General features: G+C 58.9%; 1 protein-coding gene across 1 annotated transcript; it reads left to right on the top strand.

Moving 5' to 3' along the window:
- Nucleotides 1–4,593: 4,593 nt before the first annotated feature.
- On the top strand, nt 4,594–8,128 carry MNX1 (motor neuron and pancreas homeobox 1). The gene is made up of 3 exons (XM_058816657.1): nt 4,594–5,231; nt 7,117–7,277; nt 7,360–8,128. The coding sequence occupies exons 1-3, from the start codon at nt 4,628–4,630 to the stop codon at nt 7,693–7,695; spliced, it is 1,101 nt and encodes a 366-aa protein (XP_058672640.1). The 5' UTR covers nt 4,594–4,627; the 3' UTR covers nt 7,696–8,128.
- The last annotated feature ends 1,353 nt before the right edge of the window (nt 8,129–9,481 follow it).

Below are 9,481 nucleotides of genomic sequence, written 5' to 3'. Positions count from 1 at the left end.
TTAAATTGTCTTTTTATAATGAATAAATTTAAACAGGCTAATTAATATATAAACTAAGCCGATTTGTCAGGTTGATTTGTATTTTAGTTAATTGTGAAAGTAATTACCACACGGGCAAATTAACAGCTTTCTGGAAATGACCAAGGCAGGGTTTTTATTTCCTTCCTGGGTGAAGAAAATTCATTTTTCCCAGCTCTTGATGTGATGAATAAAAGTCATAAATCTGGGTGATTGGTGCAGGCAGAGTCTAAATGGCTTCATATTTCATTTTAGGTTTAATAGAAATATTCATGCTCTGTTTTAATGAAATTAAATTGAAGGGGGGTGGACTGAGAGGCTGTCGGTCGGGCTTAAAGGGGCAGCGCACTCTGGGTGGGCTTTTTGTTGTTTTCCTGTGGATGAGCAAAACCTGTCCAGCGTTCGTTATTCCAGACAAACCGCGACTGATGCGGGAATTGCAGCGGTAGCAGGAATAAATTTAAAATTTTTGTTTCACATTATCTGAAGAGCAAGTCTAAAGCAATCCAGGCAAAACTTTGGAAAATGGCTTGTAGGGAATAAAAAAAAAAAAGAAAACAACCAAAAAACATCTAGGTAAAGTACCCCGGGCTCCTAAGGCATGGCCAGGTTTTTTGTCCAGATATGGGGTCTGAGGTGAAGGCAGGGCTTTGCAGACCGGCCCCTCTCTGCAGCTCGGAGATTTTGGAGTGCGTGGAATGCCCTTTCCCCGGGAGGGACGGGCGGACACGATCGCCCCCCGAGACCCCAGGAGGGGAACGTGCTGCTGGAGACCCAGAGCCTTTGGGACCTGCCCGGAGCTCTCCCGGTAACCCAACTTCTTTGCCGGACGAAAGGAACAAGTTTGCTAAGGCAGAGGCATTTTCCAAGTGTCCGAGGATGCTGGTCCAGCTGGTCCCAGCCCATTTCCCCCAGCAGGGCCCGGGGCAGCCCCGGCGCGGGAGCCGCCGGCAGCCGGGGCCGCTCCGTAATGGATCTGATCTGTGACTTGTTGATTTCCCCTGAGCAAATACGGCTTTGATGCAGTCCCGGCGAGAGTGGTTAGCTGATGAATTGACAAAAACTAATCAGCTTTATTGGGAAACAGGTTAAGGGCAGCAGAGTGTCAATAATTCTCCGCCTGACCCCCTCATCCATTAGGAGAGGCAGCTGATTAGACCGAGAAGACCCTGTGCTTTTTGCACTGAAATTGCTTTCATAAACTCACCATTATTAGCAGTCAATGCAAGCGGCTAATTTAGAGGAGACATCCCGAGGATGTCACATTTATCAGGGAGGTTTATGTATCATTATCTCATTTACAGAATGTCGCAGTGTAATATGTGTTTTTGGCAATAACGCTGGCCCGCGCCTGCCGTTTGTAGCGGATCTGGGGAAATCGGGGGGAGTTAATTCGGAAAAATTTGAGACACCCCCATGGCAGGGTCCGCTGTTCCCACCGGGATTTACCCCAGAGCCCCACGCCGCCCCCTGCGTGCACCGCCCCGGCTTTTCAAAAGGCGAGATAGGATCTGTTTGCCCTCGGCCGGGCAGCGGGGGCTCTGCTGAAAGGGACCACCCGGAGGTGTCGGGGAGCGCGCTCCTTGCGCTATCTCCGAGATAACCGCGCATTGTTGGCTCCCGGGCAATACACTGGATCAACACAGGTGCGGGAGCCGCGGGGAGTTCAGCGGGCCCGGATGCCCTGCGGCACCTGTGGGGACAAACACACGGAACGGAACGGTGCGGGGGAAGGAAAAAAAAGGCTTTAAAAATTGCGAAAGGAAAGGAAAGGAAAGGAAAGGAAAGGAAAGGAAAGGAAAGGAAAGGAAAGGAAAGGAAAGGAAAGGAAAGGAAAGGAAAGGAAAGGAAAGGAAAGGAAAGGAAAGGAAAGGAAAGGAAAGGAAAGGAAAGGAAAGGAAAGGAAAGGAAAGGAAAGGAAAGGAAAGGAAAGGAAAGGAAAGGAAAGGAAAGGAGTTTTTAAAAATTTTACTGTTAAAAAAAAAAAAAAAAAAAAAAAACAAGTCTGAAAATCGAAATTCCTCTCCAAACACTAAATATCCATCAGCCAAAACATGCGACACCCGGGCCGAAGGCGCGGGGTGTCCAGACGGTGCGGCCGCCCTGAGCCGCCCCCGGTCGGTGATGTACCGGGGTCAGGGGACCGTGCGACCCCGGTGCTCGTTCCCCACCAGCCGGCTTCGCCTTCTGCCCCATCGTCGCCTGGAGAAGCGCTCACGGCACCGCCCACCCTCCAGCGCCGCCAGCCGCGCATCCCTCCGGGACCCCCGAGCGCAGCGCTGCGCCCATGGCTCCCTGCTGGCACCGGCTGGCTTCCCCTGCAGCTCGGTCCCTCGTCCCCAAAACTGCCCCGAGAAGGGGCCGCACGCTGTGCCCAGAGCAGTGTTCCTGCGTGCGGGACAATCCGCAGCCTCCACGGGCCCGACAACACCGACCCGGGCATCGGGAACCGGCACCGGCCCTGCCCGGGGCGCCCGCCGGTGACAGCCGCGCCCCCGTGCCCAGAGGGGACATTGGAGGGGGTGGCCCTCATCCTTGCGGGGCCGGGGCGCAGGGAAGGAGGGGGTGCGGCTCCACCACCCTCCTCCTCCTCCGGAATCTGTCACAGGGACGGGGGCCGGGCACTCCCTGCTCTGGGGCTGCCCGTGCGTGGGGCCAAAGTGACGCTCAATGGGAAACGCGGGGCCGGTGGGGATGCCAGAGGCCACCGCCCTCCTCAGCCCCTCGGCGCCCGAACAAAACCGAAGCGGCTCATTAAACCATCCTGCGACTCGACGTCCCCTCTCCATCCCAGCGAGCGGAGGGCACTGGGGTTTTGTGCGGCTGCGGGGCTCGGCCCCAGCCCCCGCGGTGTGTGCGGGCTGTGCCCGGTCCGTGCTGGGCTCTCCCGGGCGGCGGCGGCTCTGCGGGAGCATCCCCGGGGCCCGTGGGCTCTGTGTGTGCGTGTGGCTCTGCTGTGCCACGCGTGTGCATCGTGCCAGGCCCGTGCACGGGTGTGCCCGTGTGGCCGCTGCAGTCGTGTCCGCATGTCTGTCCCGCTTGCGCCTGTGTGTCTGTCTGTCGTGCGAGTGTGTCCGGAGGCTCTAGCGAGGTCAAGGTGGGGGGGAAAGTGCAGGGAAAAGGGGAACACGAGGGCGCTGAGCAAAGGGTTCCTTGTCTCTAGGTGTGCACGCCCCTCAGATGTGCTCCGGGCCTCCCTCCCACGGAGTAGTGGCAAGGAGACAGAGCCAAAGTTGTCAGATATTTTGTTGGTTGTGTTGGACTCCGTTTCTCTTCTCCATTTTCCCCTTTCCCCTTTTCCTCTCCTCTTTTCGTTGCTTTTACTTTTCCCACCCCAGGGGCAGGGGCCGGGAGGGACGGGGCACCCTTGCTGTGGTGTCCCCGGCCCCCCTGGGGCACAGCCCCGCTGCCCCCGGTGCGGAGCGGCCCCTCCCGGGGATGGAGCCGCGATTTGGGCATTTCCCGCGGCCGAGACCCTTCTCCACGGGGGAGAACTTTGAAAGGAGAACGTGTTTGTCTTGGCAGCGCTTCGTGCCGTGGCCTGACCTTTCGCTCACACTGCCGGGCCCCCCCGGGGAAGCGGGACCCGGGTAAGGAGAGACCCCTCGCCCGCTCTTTCCCTTTTCTGTCCCAGGCTGTTTGCCTTAGATAAGCAGGTGTAATAAGGCTGTTGACAGACCCGGGATTTGGTGGCAGGGTGACTCCCTGACCCGCAGGTGTTTATTCTTTCCGACTCGTTAAAAAGCGGCCGGCGGCGCGTTTACGGCAAATATTTACCGGGTGCGGGAACGGTGGGAAACTCTCATTGGACACACGGCGGAGCCAGCGGAGAGCCGCACACTGCCGTGCCCGGGAGGGTTCTCTCGCGGGGAGCAGCCGGTTCCCCTCGGGTATCCCGGGCTGCTCCCCAATGGGTGTCCCAGGTTATTCCCTCGGGTATCCCGGGCTGTGCCCCTCAGGTGTCGCGGGCTGTCCCCCATGGTTATCCCAGGTTATCCGCACGGGTGTCCCGGGCTGTGCCCCTCGGGTATTTCGGGTTATCCCCTCGGCTGTGCCGGGTTGTTCCCCATGACTATTCGCACAGGTGTCCCGGGCTGTGCCCCTCGGGTATCCCGGGTTATCCCTCTCAGTTGTCCCGGGCTGTTCCCCATGAGTATCCCGGGCTATTCCCCTCGGCTGTCCCGGACTGTTCCCCAAGGGTATCTCGGGTTATCCCCTCGGGTATCCCATGCTGTCCCCCACGGCTGTCCCGGGTTATCCCCTCGGTTGTCCCGGGCTGTTCCCCTCGGGTATCCCGGGCTGTGCCCCTCGGGTATCCCGGGCTGTGCCCCTCGGGTGTACCGGGTTATCCCTATGGGTGTCCCGGGTTATCCCCTCGGGTATCCCGGGCTGTTCCCCGGTGCCGCCGCCCGCAGCGCGGTTCTCGCGGAGGGGGCGGGCTCTCGGCGGTGACGGGTGTGCGGCGCAGCCAATGGCGAGCGAGGCCGCAGCGGCGCGGGGCCAATGGGAGCCGCCTGCGGCCCTTGAAGGGGCGCGCCGCGGAGCGCGGCCGCACTGCCGCCCGCCGCCGCCGGGAGACGCGGCCGGCCCGGGGCAGCCGCACGCTCCCATGGAAAAATCCAAAAATTTCCGCATCGACGCGCTGCTGGCTGTCGACCCCCCCAAGGCGGCGGCGGGGCAGAGCGCGCCGCTGGCCCTGGTCACCTCGCTGGGCGGCAGCGGTAGTAGCAGCAGCGGGAGCGGCAGCCCTCCGTCCTCGTCCTCCTCCTCCTCGTCCTCTTCATCCTCCTCCGAGCACCCCTCCGGCGGCCCCGCCGACTGCCTGCGCACCGACAGCCCCTCTCCGCCGCGCCTCCTGGCCGCGCACTGCGCCCTGGTCCCCAAGCCCGGCTTCCTGCCCGGGGCGGGCTCGGGCTCGCACCCGCACCACCCCGCCTCGGCGGCCGGCATGGCCCTGGGACTGCACCCCGCGGCGCCCGGCGGGCCGGGCATGCCGGCGCAGGCGGCCCTCTACGGGCACCCGGTGTACGGCTACTCGGCGCTGGGCGGGCAGCACCCGGCCCTCTCGTACCCCTACTCGCAGGTGCAGGGGGCGCACCCCTCCCACCCCGCCGCCGACCCCATCAAGCTCAGCGCCGGCACCTTCCAGCTGGACCAGTGGCTGCGGGCCTCCACCGCGGGCATGATCCTGCCCAAGATGCCCGACTTCAACTGTGAGTACCTGCCTCCCTCCGTGCCGCATCCCTCCATCCCCTGCCCTGCCGGCAGCTGCCTCCTTCCGAGGGCGTAGAAGCCCCTCCTGCCCCCCTAAACAAGCTGCAGATTTAAACTGGAAGAGACGCTTTTATTTTTTTGGCAAAATTTATGTTAGAAGGAAGAAATAGCGCTCGGCGATGGGAAACGGGGGTGTGCGGTCACATCGCCATTCCCCGCCCTTGAGGAGCCCCGGACAGCCTGGCAGGTTAAATGGGAAGGTGATAAATTGCTCCCTGCCTTTGCAAATGCCCTTTCCCGCTGTTCCCGGAGGGTAGAAGCCGCCGGGGAGGGGAGGTGGGAGTTGGTCAGGGGCCAGGGCAGGGGCAGGAGTCCTTACGGTGTCCCTAAAACCCCAGTCTCAATGTAACCCCCCAAAAGAGAGGTGGCAGGTCGCGCCACTCACTCACCGTTCTTAATTCTATTTCTCCTTTATCAGAAATGGGAGTATAATAATGATGACAGGCTTCCCAGGCAAAGGGATGTTGGGATCGGCCAAAAACTTGGGGTTCTGCGTTCCCTGGGGATAACGAATAGGAAAGAGGGGCAGTGGGAAGGGTTTAGGTGTGGGCCCAGGAAAGGCCGGGAATGCTGGATGGAGCCCCGGAGTCCCAGCAAAGCGCCGTGCGCAGCTCTAGGCCTCGCGGCGATGGGGAACTTGCATCTGGTTTAAGCAAAGATCATTTTCGGAGGTGTGAGCTCTCGGTGGGAATGGCCGGTTTAACAATACCGGAGGTGTAGTTTTACGAAAATCATGCCAGGAAAAGAATTGCGATTTTTTTTTTTTTTTTTCCTCCCCTTCTCCTGCTCGGCACACACATTCGCAGACAAAAAAGTCCATTGTTTTCTCTCGGATTGGGATTGTTTAGACTGGAACATTCAAGAAGAAAAAATAATTAGGAAAGCTGTTAGAGTCCTGCCTCTCAAACAAGGGGCAGAGGGGAATAAATAACCAAGCAAAACGAGTCTCGGAAAATCGCACCGCGGTGACAAAATCTCCCGGGTGCTGCGGCCGGGAGCGGACACTGTCCTATTCTTTCTGCCGCTTTAGCGAGCTGTCTCCAACCGTGGCCGGGGAGCAGAAGCCGCCCTTTCCCAGGTTTATTTTATTTTTCTAAGCCTAATAAGCCAAAATATCTAAATAATTTGAGAAATGGACAGTAGCGCTGCCGAGTCGCATGCCCAGGGCTGTCAGGGCCTTGGAAGAGGCTCAGTTCCCGCTTTCTCGTGGATGAAATTTTTTGTTTTGTTTTGCTATTTCCCCCCCTCTCTAATAAATCCTCAGTTTTAGTTATTTTTTTAATGCGGAAAACACGCCTTTTTAAATTTTTTTCTTCCCCCCGCCCCCGTTTCCAATACGGTTTTCTAGTCCTCGCTGGTGATTTACGCTTCGAGGGGCAGCCGGTGCAGGGCACGGAGCGGCCCCGGTCTCGGTCCCGGTTCCGGCCTGCAATCCCGCTAATTAAACGGATATGGGCGGGCAGGGAGTGCGGCAGGTTTAACTAAAACATTAAATGGAGCAAATTGCCGCTCCCCGGAGAGCCCCGTGCCCCTGCGCCGCGATCCCTGCCTTGGGTTTATTGTCTCGGGTTTGTTGGGCTCTTGGGAAATCAAGAGACATATTTTCCTTTATTTAAAAGATTTAATTTAATTCCTTTTTTTTTTGGTCCCTGTGGGCGATTCCCCTGACACGGCGGAAGCCGAGAAGCCCCGGAGTCAGGGAGGCGATCCCCGCTGGATGTTCCAGCCTTGCTCAGCCTTTCCCGCTTCCCAGGGGGGTGCGCGGCCGGGGCTGGGCGGCTCCGCGCTCACCTCCCGCTCCCCCTTCTCCTTGTCCTTCCCCAGCCCAGGCGCAGTCCAACCTCCTGGGGAAGTGCCGCCGGCCCCGCACGGCCTTCACCAGCCAGCAGCTGCTGGAGCTGGAGCACCAGTTCAAGCTCAACAAGTACCTCTCCCGGCCCAAGCGCTTCGAGGTGGCCACGTCGCTCATGCTGACCGAGACGCAGGTGAGTGAGTGTCCCCGGCCCCGGGCGGGGCAGCCCCGACGGGCGGTGGATGAAGGGGCGTTTTGTGTCCCGTGTCCCCCAGGTGAAGATCTGGTTCCAGAACCGGCGCATGAAGTGGAAGCGCAGCAAGAAGGCGAAGGAGCAGGCGGCGCAGGAGGCCGAGAAGCCCAAGGCGGGCGGCGGCGAGGACAAGGGCGATGAGGAGCTGCTGCTGCCCGCCCCCGAGAAAAGCGCCGGCAGGAGGATGCGGGAGCTGCCCGACAGCGAACCTGAGGACGAGGAAGACGAGGAGGAGGAAGAGGAGGCGGCGGCGGCGGCCGGGAGATGCTGCCCGTACCACTCCTCCGACTGCTCCGAGGCGGACGAGGAGGACACGCAGCCCCGGGGCCGGCACGGAGCCCCGGCGCAGCCCCAGTGAGCCCCCGCGGGTCCGGCTCCTCCGGCCGAGCCGCCGCTCCCGGCTGGCACCGGTCCCGCTCCCGCCTTGTTCTGATTTCTCCCTGCTTGGAAGAGGGATGGAGAAGAGGATCCTCGGCATGCCGGGCGGGGAAGAGGATTTATCGTGAATACAGTGTTATTATTGACTGAAAACCAGACAAGACTTGAGCTCCCTCACCCCCCACCCCTGCCCCCTGGAAGCGCGTTCCTTTCGCTGAGTATTGGAAATGTTTTGTTCTTACTATATATCGGGAAATCTGTTTATGTCATGAACGTTAAAACTGCTGGAAATCTCAATACTGTCTTTATTTTTGTATATCATATTTATAAAAAAAATACCTCTACTTATGCATGCTAAATTATTCCCCAGGTCCTCCCACCCGTGCGACGGTGGGGAGAAAATAAACGGCGTTTTTTACTGGAGGTGTCCGAGCGCTGTGTGAGGGGAGGATGCTCACAGATCAGGGTATCCTGGTGCTTTGGGAGGTGTCGAAGCGTTGGGGAGGGAGCCGGGAACCGCTTCCTAATCGGAATTTAGCCCGGTGCCACAGCTGCCGTGTAATGCCTGATATTTAGAGGGTATTTCCGAGAGGAGTCCCTCAGTACAGGGTGAGCTGCCCCGGTTACAGCGCTCCTGCCCTGCGGTGCTTTGGGAGCTCGGGGAATGGCCTAGGCATCCCCTCCCAAGGGAATGGGGCCTAGGGACGGAGGGAGCAGCGCTGCTTTCCCGGGGAAGCTCGGTTCCCAAAGGAGCGATGCTCTCCCGTGCCCGCCCCGCTACCGAGGACGGGACCCCCGGCTCCCCGCCCCGCCGCCGCTGGAGCGCGGGGGTTTCAATGCCCGCGCCGTTTATCTCGCCAATAAATTCGCAGATCAATTAATTCCTGTCACCGCGGCTCTTCCCCAAATCAATTATAGCGAATTTAAATAGAATCACTGGCTCATCCCCACCAGCTCAGGGCCACGGCTGGCAATTCATCCCCGTGAATGAATTACAGGGAGGCTCCGCTCCCGCGTAGGGCCGCGCAGGGAAAGACACGGATCCCGCATCCCACCGCTCCTACTCCAGCCCCGGAGCATGAGAATGAGGAGCTGTGAAACACAGAGTTTTCCCACTCCCGTGCGCTTTAAAAATAATAATAATAATAATAATTTAAATCAATATATTTTCTACAAATTCGCGTTAACCTGTCCTGTGAGGCCACAGCGTGGCCTCTATTAACGTCTTCTGTAAAAATCCGCCCAGTGACACACAGGCTGGCGGATGCATGAGATTATGGGATGACATTCAGGAAGGAAAATTGTTATCCCTCACGGAGAGCTTCAGGTGCCTCGGCTGGAGGTGGCATCCAGGCATAACCAGTTCACGGGCCCCGCACACCCCGTGCCCCGGGGCAACACGTCAAAAATGTGAACATATCCCATGTGTCAAAAGACTCGATCGGGATAATCTCGATTTGGGCTTGACCGATACCTAACCCCTTGAAACGATCGCGTCGGAGGCTCTGCTTTAAATTTCTAAACGATTTGCTTTTGGTCACAGGCTGTGGAGACTTGAAGGCGATAGAAAAATAAAGGTGTTAGTGTCTCTGTGGTTTTTCACGGCGCTGGCTGAGCCTGCATCCCCGTGGGTGAGCGGCCGGGCAGGAGCGCGCAAAACCCGCGCAGGGCCGCGGTGGCTCCTCCGCCCTAATCCCGGCCACACGTCCGAGTTACGGTCAGCAGGATTTACCTCTTGCTTGTACCTTAAAACGTCTGAACCGTAT

The sequence above is a fragment of the Ammospiza caudacuta genome, chromosome 1 (assembly GCF_027887145.1).
Source record: "Ammospiza caudacuta isolate bAmmCau1 chromosome 1, bAmmCau1.pri, whole genome shotgun sequence".
NCBI classification, from domain to species: Eukaryota; Metazoa; Chordata; class Aves; order Passeriformes; family Passerellidae; genus Ammospiza; species Ammospiza caudacuta.
Note: the sequence above shows the minus strand (reverse complement) of the source record. Positions and strands in the feature narration are given on the sequence as shown.

Excerpts from the sequence above, each read along its gene's own strand:
- MNX1 (XM_058816657.1), top strand. The coding sequence starts at position 4,628 with ATGGAAAAATCCAAAAATTTCCGCATCGACGCGCTGCTGGCTGTCGAC. Across the intron at positions 5,232-7,116 it reads CAAGATGCCCGACTTCAACT|CCCAGGCGCAGTCCAACCTC; the intron begins GTGAGTACCTGC and ends GTCCTTCCCCAG. Across the intron at positions 7,278-7,359 it reads TCATGCTGACCGAGACGCAG|GTGAAGATCTGGTTCCAGAA; the intron begins GTGAGTGAGTGT and ends CGTGTCCCCCAG.